We start from the raw sequence: 15,243 nt of genomic DNA, 5'->3' as shown, positions 1-15,243 counted from the left end.
TTATTTCGAACTTTATGCCCAATTAATAATACATTTTTTATCATCTAATTTCACATCCCACGGTTAAAAATGATTTTGACATGTTTGTATCAAAAGTAAATGGTCTCATTGTATACATTTCCTTTTGGATGATGGCCATTCTTTAGTCTTCTCATAAATTTTAATTATCAAAACAGAGTAGGCCCATTAGCAATATAGCAATAGGCCCATTAGTAATATAGCAACCGATGGTGACCAATGCTCTACATCGGTTTTGAGAGAAGTTGCTCAATCTTTGAAAGTTAGCTTAAAAGAAACAAAGCTCACCTACCATATAAGAATGGTGCTTGTGTGTGTATGAGAGACTGATTCAAGTGGCTGCACCATTTCTACACAAGAGAGAACCTTGAAAATCTATTTTTTTTTATAGCTTTTATAAGCAAATAATAAATATCTAATTCTGCACCGCTCATTTAAAATGAATCGATATCAAGATTATCAACCGAATTCAAAACAGGGCAGACCGCCAATGCCACCAGAAGACCATGGGATACCAATACATTGGTACAAAACAAGGAATCAGTTCCATTCTTGAGGTGCAGCCTCCATTTCATGAAATGCAAACAATGATTCATTTCTCCTCAAAATCTTCACTTCAATTCGAAGCGAAGTCTTGCATTCTTCAACTGATTGTGGGCAAGAAACGCCCACTCTAATGCACATATTTCTTTGCTTCCTCAGAGGGAGCCCCCTTTCTCTCACATCAGATTACAGCTCCAGATTGAGGCAGTGAAAATTACACAGAATGAGCTGTGTAAATTGTACCTGCTCATGTTATCTCGAGCTAAATAATTTCATATATAATTACATGGCCTTCTATATATAATCACATTACCTTCTACCCCAATAGAATCGCAGATAAAATTTCTCCCATCGTTTTCTGAGGCATGTCGTTTTCATTATCAATCTCCATACCAGATTCAAGAACTGCCCTATCCAAGACCAGCTTGCGTTTGGCAATCTCATACACATTCTCATCCACGGTGCCTTTAGTTACCAGCCTGTAAGAAATTCAAAAGGGAAACTAAATGAGCCTCAAGTAATTTTTGAGAGAGAACTCGACTTCGGATAACAGCTGACCTGTATATGGTGACGGGTTTTGTTTGGCCTATGCGGTGGCATCGGTCCTCAGCTTGACGGTCCACTTGAGGGTTAAAATCCATGTCATGTATGATCACTGTGTCTGCCCCTGTCAAGTTGAGGCCCTGCCCTCCAGCTCGAGTTGAAAGAAGACATGCAAAGATGGATGGGTCGTTGTTGAATGTGTCCACGATGGTCTGCCTTTCTGTCACCTGTGTGCTGCCATTTCAGCAAAAAACTTGAGAGAGAGCAAAAATGCTTAAATAGAGAGAGAGATAAAAAGGCTTAAATATTGAGGCAGAGGAGAGGCATGGGTATTTTGGGGGCAGAGAGCGAGGGGAGCTTAGAGTTCTTTGGGGGAAAGAGAGTGTGCGGTTATGCCTTGTGTGGTAGCTCTTTAGGTAGCAAGTTTAGAGAGAGAGAGAGAGAGAACCTGCCATCAAGACGGCTGTAAGTTACACCTATGACGTCCAATGCCCACTCCAGAATATCAAGCATAGAAGTCCATTGGCTAAAAATCAGGACTCGATGCCCTTGTTTTTTTAGAGAAGGGACCATATCTGCCAAGGCCTGAGATAGGAATAATTAATCACTTGGTATCAATAGTTTAAAAAACAATCCAACAATGTGCACCTTTTACATAAAAGGACACCCAGAAAATAATCATCAGATCTAAAAGAAAACCCAAAAAAAATATCACTCGGTCCTCTCTCTCTCTCTCTCTCTCTCTCTCTCTCTCTCTCTCTCTTGTATAGTAATTACCTCACTACTCCCGAAGAATCAGGCACAAATGCTGACATACAATCAAAAGCATTAAAATACATACCTGGCATTTTGCAGAGGACAAAACATGTCGGTTTTCAAGTGCTCCCAGTGTCCCCATGCCCCCATATAAAACTAAAAGCTGCCACACACAATACTGTAAGTTAAAATATTACTTAAAATAAAGTATCTCAAAATCTTTAAAAAACAGAAACAGGTTTTTATCCTTATTTTTCTTTCAATTACATTAGAGCTGGGGAGAGCAAACCATCAAGGGTCAGATTAGTTCTCCCCAAAGTAATTTACAGAAGAAGTTGTGCAAATTCTTTTCCACACGTATGGATAACTTCCTTTTCATGGCCAACAACAATTATTTCCTGAGAAAATCAAAGTGCTCATTGGACAAGGCCAACCCGGATCTCACTAAAGAAGCCCAACCCTCTAGCCTTGGCCACCATTATTCATTCCCTTACTTGGGATCATGAAATGTGATTGAATGAATTTGTCAGAACAAAAAGTCCACACCAATGTATTCAAAGGCAAAGTTTTATTCAAGCCAAAAATAAAGAAATTTTAATGAATAAAAGAAGATAAATGGAACAATAGAGGCAATCAGCAAAACAAGAGATGGCACACTGGTCCAAAATTTTATAGTAGTTCCCTCCCCCCCCCCCCTCTTTCTCTTCTTTTCCCGCCTCCCCCTCCCCGTTGATCTCTCCCCGACTTTTTTACCAGTTTCCAAGTGTACGAACTGGCTGTGTTAGTCACAGTTTTGTAAAGTGGTCATACACATGTAAGCTGCATATCAGTAACACGATTGAATACAATATCCGTTACAGATTTAATACAGCATAGTTAATTTTATCAAAAGATGAAACAACAAAAAAGATTTAAAACAGAGAGGTCATTTTTTGGTTACAGAAGTGCCAACAGAGATAACTGAAATACCTCGAGAAATAAGTAGCATAAGGCTTGTTAGCATATGAGAAATAGCATCTCAACAAATATGTAGATTGAACAATATAAAAGAACATCTAAGCAACTATTTATTTGAATAATTTGCAAAAGTAGAATGAAATATGCAAACAAAGTATTAAATAAATAAATAAAACCAAACAACTTGACTATTTAGACAAAAAAAAAACGTAGTCTGAAACTAGCAAATGACAAAAGTAGTACACTGGAGAGTAAAAGTAGTACACTGGAGAGTAAATGAAAGGACGATCTGTCAAAAATGAAATTGAAAGGAGAATGGAGCTAAGGAACTTAACCCTATGAAGGGCAAAATCATTGTAACTCTTGAGCTCATCGATTACCCTCTCCAGGGTGCAATCAAAGCCAAAAGTACCCCTTGGATGCAACATTTTGGCCAGGCGAACAACATCACCATCATTGTAGATGCGCCTGACCAATAATGGATGATTGGCAATCTGCAAGAACAATAAAACATCTCAAGCTTGGTAGACAAGAAATTGCAATTTAGGAAAAGGATATAGTAACAGACCAATGCAACACCTTACGAAACTGCATAAAATAATTTGAAATTTGACGCCTTGGAAGAAAACCAAAAACACTATCAACAAAAAGCTCTGAATTCTTCATCATCCGAGCTTGAGAGGCCGCACGGTATTCATCAATTGCTTCTTTATATGCTACAGCATGTTGCGTCTCCATGGATAAGTACTCTACCTGTAGAAAATTTTATAAACGAAGACTTTCAGAGGAAAGAGCATACAAAGAAGGTAGAAACTAAAGGTCGATATAAACTTATGAAGATTCTAAGAAATTTCAACATGACCAAACAACAGAAATTTACCCGTTGGATCTTAGGAACCAACTGCTGCATTACATCTGACTTTAGACGCCTTAAAACCAAAGGCGCCAAAATGGACTTTATGCGGGCAATCAGGTCTTTATCTTCAGGATTCAACAACTTCTTCAGATCTACATCTCCAGTTTCAAAAATATCAGGCATCATGAACTCCAATAATGACCATAACTCCTGTAAAAGGCATTTCAATTCATTAAATCCAAAATTCACGGTATGGCTAAGCAAGAAAACTGCTATTCATGAGGATGTCAGATTTAATAGTCTGATTTATTTTTCAATATATCACGGCCTAGATTCAAATCACAAAACCTAAAAGTCAAGACTCATTCACTCAACCATGTTGTGCACTGGAGAAGAATTGAAGTGCCCGCCATACAATACTTACTATGTGTCAAGCCGTAGAAATATTGAGAGAAAATGTAAAATGCATTCCACTGAACCTTAAGTGAGGGATTAACTCCCTTATAGAGTAGTCAAAACACCGAATACCGCCGTTAGTAAATAATAGAACTATAGCACCATTTGATTTCCAGGCCAAATTACCATTTGGTTGATTGCAATTTAACCTCAAGGGGCCTTTGATTTTCAGTTTTGAAATGAGAGTACAGCACCATTTGATTTCCAGGCCAAATTGCCATTTTGGTTGACTGCAATTTGACCTCAAGGGGCGTCTGATTTTCAAAATTGAAATGATTCTCAATTGCAATTGGGCCACGAAATTGAACTTTTTTTAGAATAAGTTGTTTTGCAAAAAAATAATCTCTCTTTGCAAAAAATCCATTCTCCCTGCAATTAAATCCTTTCCAATCTCCCTCCAATCCAATCCAATCCCTCCCTCCCTCCCTACCTCCCTCCCCATCACCACCATCACCATTGCCGCTGTCACTATCACCGCAGCACCACCATCACTATCAAGCCACCACTACACCACGCGCTCTACCACCAGCACATTGCCACCACCATCAACACCACCACTATCACACTAACACATTAAGATATTGCAATTCAAATTGAAACAATCTTTTTTGAGAGAACTAAGATTAAAACAACCAATCACCATCAGACAGCAAATAATAATAGATCAAATTGCTATTTAGTAGATTACAATGAGAAAGAAAAAAAAGAAAGTTGAGACCAAACATACCTAACAAGACAATTTTTTTCAGAATAAAGTTAAAATAATGATAAAATCCCTTTTGAGGCATTCTACAGAATGAATAGTATTTTACCGCCCTGCCTCAAGCTCAATATATAAGGCTGTCAAGAGATCTATGCCCTTATGTACACATGTAATTCTCAAGAGTCGCACTACACCTTAATGTATAAACTAATCATTATCATTTATTGCTCCAAGGGTATTTGATTTTCATGACTTGAACCCATATTGAGGACAATCACGGTTTAGTTTTGCTTTGAAGAGAAACGCATCTCTTATCAATTATTTTATTTTATAAGCAAAACAAATAATGGAACTGGAATCATTCAGATCAAACCAAAACTGTAAGTCTAATAAGACCTCACCCTGTCAACTTCTGGGCTTTTTGGGGTCAAATATTGAATTCATACATATATTTATGATATGAAAGAATTCAGACATTTAGCGGATTTTAGAAGTATCAGTTTTTGCATTAAGGTTTTCACATGTGACATTACAAGTGCAATGTACGACATAGGCATGTTGACTAGCCAGTCCCAATAGGCGGCAGAAAATGTCTATTCTGTTTTTGTTTTGCTTTTTCTTTTCTTTTTTTCCTTTGATTTTATAGGCTTTAGGGGCCTATTTGGTGTCTCATTGAATTTTCAAAGGGGGCTTTAGGAGTCTATTTGGTCTCAATTGAATTTTTAAAGGCTCTAGGGGTCTATTTGGTTTCATTGAATTTTCAAAGGGGTAAAATGGGAAAAACAACATTAAGGTGTTATATTAAAAAGAGAATAAGATAAAGAGAGGGTTATGTCATCCTCTCTCTCTCTCTCTCTCTCTCTCTCTCTCTCTCTCTCTCTCTCAAGCCACCACCGACGAGTTTGAGCATAGTTAGCAAGTAAGGGACTATCAATAATTCAGCTCACCATAAAATTGGAAATAAATCGTTTCTATTTTAAAAATTTGGACGAAAAAATCAGGTAAAAAATAAGGATCGGCAAAAATATTTCATGTAAAGTTATCGCAAATATATCGAACGAGGCTCAACAAATCAGAGTCAAAAAATTGGTGAAGTTTAAAAATATTAGAAATTTTGAAATACACCTATTTAGTAGGTACCAAAAAAAATACACCATATGGATATACCATATTATAACTACGGTTTGGTTAACACTGGTATAGTGAGTTGGAAGCATCCGGATGTTATAACTATGGTATGGTGAGTTGGAAGCATCCGGAGATATTATAACTACGGTATGGTGGTTGGTGACCAATTACTTCAAAGTTCAAACAGCAGCAAGAAGCATCTGAAGTTCTGGACATTCATAGCACGCAGAGAGGAAGAAGAATAAAACCCCAATTAGAGCAGCACACAGAGAGGAAGAAGAATAAAACCCCAATTGGAGCAGCACGCAGAGAGGGAGAACCAGAGAAGCAACACATACAGAGAGAGAAGCAGCATGCACAGAGGGAGCAGCACACACGGAGGAATTAAGGGTTTGGGTAAATGAAAAAACCTGTTTGGGGCTTGAGTGAGAGAAGGAAGCAGCACACACAGAGGAACTATGGGTTTGGGGATATGAAAAAACCCATTTGGGGATTGAGTGAGAGAGAGAAAAGCAGCACCCACATAGGAAGTAGCAGCATGCACAGGTTTGGGCATATGAAAAAACCCCTAATCTGGTTTTTTTTTTAAAGCTTAGTTTTTAAGCTTTTGTATTTGTAATCTGGAATTCTGGAGGCTCTTTGAACCCTAATTTGCATTGAATTTTTGGTGGAATTTTGTCAAGCGAAAATTTGGGAATTTTTTATTTAATGGTTTTCATGCTTGTTTATTCTAATTTGATTCTAATTTGTGATAATCATGATGGTTTGAGCCCTAATTTATAATAATCTGGATGGTTTGAGCCCTAATTTATGATAATCTGGATGGTTTTATGCCATAAACAATATTTCCATAATAATAAATCTGCATCTATTTTAGATTTTTTTTTTTTTAAATGATATTTTTTTAGAAAGTATGAAAATAATAGTATACAAATCAGGAAAAAAAAAATTTATCTTTCAAAAAAAAATTACAAGAAAAAAAAAGGATACAATTTTTTTGGTCCAGTTCAATTCGTTATTCTTAAAATCGCGTTTTAAATGTTTTTCTGAAAAAAACCGTGTTTTTTTGCCGAACTTCTCAAAAAAGCGCCGTTTTAAACATTTTCCATAAAAACGCTGATTTTTTGAAAAAAAATGCGTTTTAAATGCCGATTTGCTAACTATGGTTTAGAGCAAGACTCTGGCGACATTCCAGTGACACTCTCATGAGATTTTGTCCTTTACACCAGGTGAGTCTTTCTTTGTAATTTAATAATTACCAAGTAAAAATTAAAGTCTCAACTTTATTCCTCGTTGAGTTTTAAGGAAAGTCAAGATTCCAGTGGGATTATGCCATATTTCATTCTTTTTATGTTAAATATTATGTTTTCGATGAGAATTCTGATGTATTCTTTTTTTGTTTTTACTTTTTTGAATTTCAGTTAGGAAAATGCAAGAAACAGAAAATGAATAAAATAGGGAAAAAAAAAGCCAGAAACAAAAAAAGAAAATTTCAAAAAACAGAGAATGAATTTTCTGTTCCATAGGAATGGATCTTGAGACATTGCATTATTTTCCATAAGATCATAGAATGAAAATTTATTTTTGAAAATGCAAAAAAGAAAAACAGAAAATGCAAAAAAACAGAATGAGTTATTGTATTGTTTGTTAATGAGTAGCTAATTAATGCTTGATGAGTTATTTTTGTTTCTAATATTTTGTCAATTTTTCTTTTTCAAAATTTCCTATTTTTGCATAATTTTCTCTATTTTTTCACAATTTTTCTTTATTTTAATATCATCATCATCATAGCCTTTTCCTAATTAATTGGGGACTGCTATATGAATTTTGGTCCACCATTCTGCTCTATTAAAGACCATACCCTTAGTGAGGCCATAAGTCCCCATATGTTTTCAGACTACTTCCAACCACGTCCTTTTGGGCCTTTCCCTTGCCCTTTTCAGTCCTCCCACTTGAACTAACTCGCATCTCCTAACAGGTGTTGTACTTGGTCGACGCACATATAGCCCAGTCCAGCCCACCTAAATCTACTCCCTCTCATCTTGTCGCCTATTGGTGCAACACCTAAATTCTCTTAAATAGATTCATTTTAAATTCTATCCCTTCTTGTCTTGCCATTCATCCATCTCAACATCTTCATCTCCGCTACAATCATTCTATGGGTATATTGTTTTTGTCCACCCCACATTCCGCCCTATAGAGCAAAGTTGGTCTCACAGCTGTCCCATAGAACTTGTCCTTCAGCTTCATTGGTAAGCGATGATCACATAAAATTCCAGTTGCACATCCAGCTCTCATTCTGTGTGCGACATCTTCCTTAATCTCTCCAGTTTCTTGGATTATCGACCCAAGATATCGAAAGTGCAGTCTTTTTTGTATTTCATGGCCATCAATCTTAACTACTTCCTAGTCTCTACTCCTATTATTACTAAACTTGAATTCTATATACTCTATCTTCATCCAACTAATTTAAAACTTTTGGATTCTAAGGCATCCCTCCAAAGTACTAACTTTGTATTGATGCCGTTTTGGGTCTCATCAATCAAAACGATGTCATCAGCGAACAAGATGCACCAAAGTACCTCATCCTGTAGGTGCCTTATTTTAATATAGTTTTATTAATTATGTAATTTCTTAGACCAATCAGGCCGGTGAACCAGTCCGGTTCAGCCAATTTAACTGAACCGGTGCCCTCAACGGTTCAGTCACCGATCTGGTCCTACCAACATTAGTTTAGAGATAATTGATATTAGGATGAGGTTTCAATGTCTTTATGAATATGGGCACTCTTGTTCCTCACATGTAACAAACAGATTTGAGCTGAAGCAATAAGAAGTTCCAGTATAAAGTCTACCATCATTTCTGGTTTTCCTCAATTTTCAGTGTGGCCCATTTAAGTATGGGCCTCTAACTAGGATAGGAGACCAAATTATCCCACATGCCAATCAGAGGATCCGGCATTCAACATACATTATCAAAGTATACAGTAGACATGATGATCAACATTCACCCCATAACTATGGTATCATCTCAATTGTCGTTCTATAGGACAGAAACTGGTACCACAGTTATCTATAGTATATCCAAAGAATACTTCTCAATGTATCCTAAAACCCCAGCCCCCACCAAAATCAAACCGGTACTCATGCGAACATCAGTTAGAAGAGAGAAAAATCCAATAATTTGTGCAAATTCCCCAGGTTGATGAGAGTTTTCCAAGTAAGATGGCATCCCACATCCTATGCACTAACTCTTACTAAAGATTTAAAAAAAAAAGAAAGTCATCGAAGTAAACAGTGAACCACCTAATCCCTCAGAGATTTATATAACTAATAGTAATAAGTATATAACAAAATACAAAATATACATAAAGATCATTTGAAACGGCATCTGATGTACTACTCAGCATCGAAGTCTAGACTGTTTTCTATTCTGCTATGTGATAGAAACACATATCACAGCAGCATTTTTTTTTTTTTTTTTTGCATAAAATATACCGTTATAGATTCTACACAAAACTATCCTAATCCTAGTTTTAAACAAAAACAGAAGATAGCAAAATAATATAAAAGAGAATTCTCACGTACATGCAAATCATTTTGAAGGGGTGTCCCTGTCAGCATCAGACGTTGGTTTGCCTTTTGTGCAACAGACATTAAGTTTTTTCTCCTATAGCTATTTCTGTCCTTTAAAACATGGGCTTCGTCCATGACCACACAGCTCCACCGCCAACGCTTTAGCACTTTGCGGTCATCCTTTTGCTGCACACTGCAAGGAGAAAGGAAAATTACAAGAGACTGCTCACGAAGTCCTTTACCTTTTCACATGATTAGAATAATCACCATTTTCAATGGCAATCAGGGGCTCCCTTGTTGAATAAATGGGAAGAGTTAGAGTGCAATGAAACTCACTCCTAGTGGGTGTTTACTTGCTGTTGAACAATTAATGTTTCTAAATGACAAACAAATGTGTAATGAGTAAAACATATGGAAGTAAATACCTATGCCTTTCAAAAAGTGAATAACACACTAAGAGCACATCAAATGGTGGCCGCCGATGAGCCTTGGCAAGGGAACTCAACTCTTTAGAATAGGCTGCACGTCCAGCCCCATGGAATTGAATGACAGTAAAAGATGGGCACCACTTTTTAAGTTCTCTCTCCCAGTTCTCCAAAACAGACGCCGGGCAAACAATCAAGTGAGGACCAGGATCATCTTCCAAGTGCTTCAAGAGAGTTAAATAGGTGATTGCCTACAAGTAGGAAACCCAATTCTTCAATTCACTATGATAATAAGAAAGCAGTCCATAATATCTAAGTATAGGGAAGGCCCATGAAAGCACCATACCTGAATAGTTTTACCAAGTCCCATCTCATCAGCCAGAATGGCTGCAAATAGACAAATTTGAATCCAGATGGTTACCAAATACACATTTTACATCAGGTTTATTTGAAAGCTATATATGACCAATACATTCTATAATTAGATTAAATATGATTGGAAAAGAGTAGAACCAATCTTTTAATATATTAAACGTATCTTTTTTTTTTTCTGGAGGAAAGAAAATCACCAATGTCCGGTCAAATATAAATATATATACAAGCTTTTCGAAAGTTCTATTAAATAATTAAAAAGGTTGTCAAAGGATCCACAAACAGAATTTCAGAATATGTATAAACTCAATCACTGATTCATCAGCATCAGACACGACGCTCAGTTTGCAAAGTTGCCACTACACACTGAAGTACCATGAGACAATGGAAATAATAAAGAACTAAGACATGCTTTTCAACAATTCTATGCATCTACAACATAACTTTTTTGTGAGCTTACATACACTTCTAGAATATCAGAATGACCATACCCGTTTTAGTATCAATGCATCATATCTTTGCACATTTTTCTCCATTTCAATTACAAATCATGCTAAAGAAGTTCAGGGCTTTGTAGAACTACGGATATTTGAGTTATCAAGTTGTGGCATGTCTGATGAGACTTATAATTGGTCAAAAGACAAATGTGACCTCTTCTCGCAAAAGTGTAAAGCCTAAGTAACTACTCCAAGGGATATGTTTTTGAAACCCATACATCGCAAGATGTTCCTTCCACAAGTACATCAATCCAAAGGTGAAAGGTGAATAAGAGGCATAGTAGCTGGACACATGGCATGCCCAGATAGCACAAGACATGGAGGTCCATTAATGCAGTGTGTTTCTTTGTTTTTTTTTTTTGGCAATGCATAGTATAGACCACAGGATAACAACGGGAGGCTCATATGTGAACTTCCTAATACCTATAGAGCTTGGGCATTTTCGACAAATACACAACTTCTCAACACGTGTTCAGTTAATTTCGAATCTAAGCTTTAAAATTCAAAGATGGTAAGGGCCCTAACCATTTCAGCAGTAATGTAATAGGACAACACAATTTATAGGTGAAATTAAAGATAAAAATGGTCATCATTTTGAAATTAATTGTAAAAATATATGAAATCCAATGTCATAATAGCACTCAGGATATTTTAATCCAATTACAAGCACAGTAACAAGAACGTAGGTGATGGTTAACAAAAAAAATGCATACCATCTTTCCCAGAACCTTGAAAGGACAAGTGAAACACTCAGTAACATGTCAAAATATGCAGTAATTTCAAGAAAGAGAAAAGGTAAATACCTCCACCAATTTTCTTTCTATACAATAGAAGAAGAAAGTTCACACCAACAATCTGGTATGGCTTCAAAATTGGCTGAACATCAGACTCCTCACTCGCACAAGCGGCATCAATATCTTCCTACATGACAAGCCAAACGTGTTCACAATAGAAATAACAAATCAATACTTCATTGTCGAAGTTGGAAGCATGACTAGGTAGCTCATTGAACAAATTACTGATTTCGAAAGTTCAGCAAATAAGAGTAAAACTATGTCCACAGGATCTGATTTTACGAATCCTAAACAACCTGAACAACTTCGAAAGTCCAAAGCTAGGTTATTACCATTTATTCATATATTTCAGGTTTTCATTTGGATCAAAGATAGCAATTATGAAAAAAAAAAGGGTACAAGAATGCAAACATCCAAAAGAGACCAAGTACCAAGGAGACCAAGAACCTAAGTTTTCACTATGCATGCTACGTGGAACGATTTCTTCGCAATTACTATCAACGTTCAAAAAGGCGGAGGCAGCCACCTAGGCACCAAGGTGGCATGGGCACCAGACGCAGAGGCGGCCCTAAGGGAAGGGTTTGGGGTGGGGGCCATAAGTTGTTTTGTGTGCGTCTGTTTGTGAATGTGTGTGTATGTGTTTAGGGTGTGTGTGCATGCGCACGTATTTGTGTGTGTGTGGTCTCGCATGAAATTCTTAAAGATCATCCACTTTTTTTCTTTTTGTTCTTTTGGATATGTATCTGTGAGAGAGAGGTCTTGAATCTTGATCACTTGGAGGATATGGGGAGAGAGAGAGGGAGAGTCTATGAGAGACAGGGACCTCGCATCGAACACTTGGAGGCCATTTTCCTCTTTTTTTCTTCGGACATGTAAAGACGGAGCATATGGATCCATGTGTATCTTTGTGTGTGTACGTGTGTGAGAGAGAGTGTGCACATCAAACACTTGGAGTCCATCTTCTTCTTCTTCTTCTCATATGTAAAGAGATCACATGGACCCAAGAGAGAGAGAAAGAGACAAGGGCAATCCCAGGCCTTGTTTTTGTTCGGGTGGATATGAATTTCCTTTATTTAAAAAATTTAAGGGATGGAACTAGGTGGGTGCCCAGACTGCCTAGGCACGAGCCTTAGGCATTCCCGCTCAGACCCCACCACCTAGGTGGCAAGGCAGCCGAATTTTCGTTCATTAACTACCATCTAGCTTCACAACTAAGGAGAACTCACCAGAAAGTCCAAAAATTTACCACAGATATTATCCTCAACATGGAGAAACAAGGCAACACCAACTCATAAAGTAGCAATTTTATCAGGATAGATAGTAAAAAAAACTGCAGTTTCTGGGCTTGTTCTAATAAAGAAATCTGTAAACAAGATAGAGAGAATAATGAATTTAAAGTGTTTCTATGCTCAGTGGAAATACGGTTACATTTCAGAAATTAGCCATGCCCCATGTAACATAATATAAAATGGTAACAACAGTAATTATTGATTAACAATAATAATAATAAGTGACTAATTAATTAAAAAAAAAAAATACATACTTGTTTGACGATTTTAGCAGAAGCAGCATCAACTTCTGAATAAGCCTCACATGATACAGGAGAACCTGAACTGCTCCCATAGAGCTCCTTTCTCAAAGAAGCCGAAATCCTATCACATTTTTGCAAAGCATTTCCCACCACATCATCTTCATCAACTGGCTCTGCGTACTCAGTATCACTCTGAATTTCCCAAATTTCATCCTCTTCTTCTAAGGCCTTCTGATTCTTCTTCTCTGGAACAACTTCCTCATCACTCTCATCTTCGATGACAAAACGTCGAGTCCTAGTTACATGTGGCCTTCCCTTTGTTGGTTGACAATCTTCATCCTCTAAATCATTTGCAGGTGAAGAAGGTTCACGATCACTACCTTTTGCCCTAGCCCTTATACCTGGGGCTTTTTTTGGTTTTGTTGGTTCATAATCGTCGTCTTCTAACTCAATTGCAGGTGAAGAAGGTTCTAGGTTCAATTTTTTTGTCCTAGCCCTTCCGAGGACATTTTTTGGTTCATAATCATCGTCGTCTGAATCACTTGTAGGTGAAGAAGATTCAGAGTCCATGTTCTTTGCTCTAGACTTAATTCCTGTGGTTTTTCCCACGACTGACTCGAAATCATCATCATCATCCTCTGAATCAAGTACATGGACTGGTTCAGGGTCGTTTCTTTTTGACCTAAATGCGAAGGATTCAATAGCGGGAAAAGCTTTTCCATTCTTGTAATGATCCTTTTCAGGGCGCTTCAGAATCTTTGAAAGCTTAAACGACCGGCCCTCCCATTCTTCATCTGATAGTTCATCAAAAACACGCTTCATTCTGATGAAGTAATGGAGATCAAAAGCCTGCAAATGGACCAACCCTCAAAGACTGTGCCGTAAAAAGAACATCAACTTCCATTAGAGCATACATGTAAAAAACCACCGTAGAACAAAAGAAGCAAATTCATCAAAAGGACTGCAGCTAACAGTTCAGCCAGAGAACTGTCAAATTAGTAGAGAGAGAGCAAAAATGGCAGGAAAACTAGAGAAAGAAACACAGAGAAGATAAGACATAGAGAAATGCATACAATTAGCGAGAGAAAGTAAGATGGAGAATCCGGAAGCGGCGAAATAGGGCGTAAAATTAGGGCTTTTCATGAGAATTTTAGAGAAAGAAAGGGAGCGTAAGACAGAGAGAACTCCCGCTAAAAGCAGTCGTAGATATTAAAGCCGTTAAGAGGTGTGGGGGTGGGTGGGTTATTTAGCTACTTGCGTCGTTAGCAAATACCCCAAGGACACGGTTTGTATGCGGCCAGCCAGGCCCGGCAATAAAATATATTTTTTAAATATAATTTGATGGAAATTCTGAATATGAAAAAAATAAAAAATAAAAAATAATAAATATATTAAAAAAACATTAATCCATTAGATGGCCTATCTATTTGCATCCATTTTTTATATGCATGCTTTATACCTCTAGACCCCTTAGTGTAGAAACGAGGTCCAACCCCCATGAAACAATTTTCCATACAGGGAAACTTCAAATGAAGTCAAGAAAGCTACAACAGCTACAACCCTTATTTTTAAGGTGAAATGGATGGTCTAGATAATTTGCTACAATATACACAATTTTTTGAACTTAAAATCCTAATTTTTTTTTACAAAACTAATACGTTAAAGCCGAGATTATTGATGTAAAAGTTTTCCAATACTTGAATTATAGTTTTTGATGAATTATGAGATGAGGCTTTGCTTATTTTAATCGGAGCCCTGTCAAACCATTTTCCAAAGTTAAAATCGTAAACTTTATTCAGGATGCAACTCAGTAAAGGTGCTTTGAAAAAAGAAGTAGAAAAGCTTCGTATCCAAATTTGTTCCACCTGTGATTGTAAAATTTATTGCTTAGAGATATTGTGAAATTTGGAATGCCTCAAAAGAAGGGTCTAAATAATAGTGTTATAATATATTATTTTAAAGCTTAAAATTATATATTTTTTTCAAAACCATAATAGTCAAAGTTGAGATGATCAATTTGAAAGTTTTTCACTATTGGATCTATAATAATTCAATAAGTTTTGAGGCACAAGTTTATTTTTTCCATAAA

General features: G+C 36.8%; 1 protein-coding gene across 2 annotated transcripts; it reads right to left on the bottom strand.

Moving 5' to 3' along the window:
- Positions 1-380: 380 nt before the first annotated feature.
- ETL1 (SNF2 domain-containing protein / helicase domain-containing protein) lies at positions 381-14,370 on the bottom strand. 2 transcript variants are annotated; one of them, XM_011629186.3, is made up of 13 exons: positions 14,228-14,370; positions 13,167-14,003; positions 11,633-11,750; positions 10,307-10,347; positions 9,961-10,211; positions 9,548-9,728; positions 3,698-3,883; positions 3,397-3,570; positions 3,153-3,311; positions 1,946-2,023; positions 1,553-1,689; positions 1,120-1,338; positions 381-1,040 (listed from the first exon to the last, which is right to left on the bottom strand). In XM_011629186.3, exons 2-13 carry the CDS (start codon positions 13,974-13,976, stop codon positions 878-880), a joined length of 2,517 nt encoding a protein of 838 aa, XP_011627488.1. In that variant the 5' UTR covers positions 13,977-14,003; positions 14,228-14,370; the 3' UTR covers positions 381-877. The 2 variants fall into 2 exon arrangements, with proteins under 2 accessions (XP_011627488.1, XP_006855574.1); XM_006855512.4 differs by having other exon boundaries at positions 13,167-14,370.
- Between the last annotated feature and the right edge of the window lie 873 nt (positions 14,371-15,243).

This window comes from Amborella trichopoda, chromosome 9, assembly GCF_054954075.1.
Source record: "Amborella trichopoda isolate Santa Cruz 75 chromosome 9, AtrichopodaSantaCruz75HAP2 v2.0, whole genome shotgun sequence".
Lineage (NCBI taxonomy): Eukaryota > Viridiplantae > Streptophyta > Magnoliopsida > Amborellales > Amborellaceae > Amborella > Amborella trichopoda.
Note: the sequence above shows the minus strand (reverse complement) of the source record. Positions and strands in the feature narration are given on the sequence as shown.

What these genes read in the sequence shown, in the direction of transcription:
- ETL1 (XM_006855512.4), bottom strand. Translation starts at nt 13,976, where the DNA reads ATGAAGCGTGTTTTTGATGAACTATCAGATGAAGAATGGGAGGGCCGG. An exon ending in TAGAAAGAAAATTGGTGGAG is followed by an intron (nt 10,348 to 11,632) that starts GTATTTACCTTT and finishes GTCTATTTGCAG; the next exon opens with CCATTCTGGCTGATGAGATG. An exon ending in ATTTTATGCAGTTTCGTAAG is followed by an intron (nt 3,312 to 3,396) that starts GTGTTGCATTGG and finishes TTGTTCTTGCAG; the next exon opens with ATTGCCAATCATCCATTATT.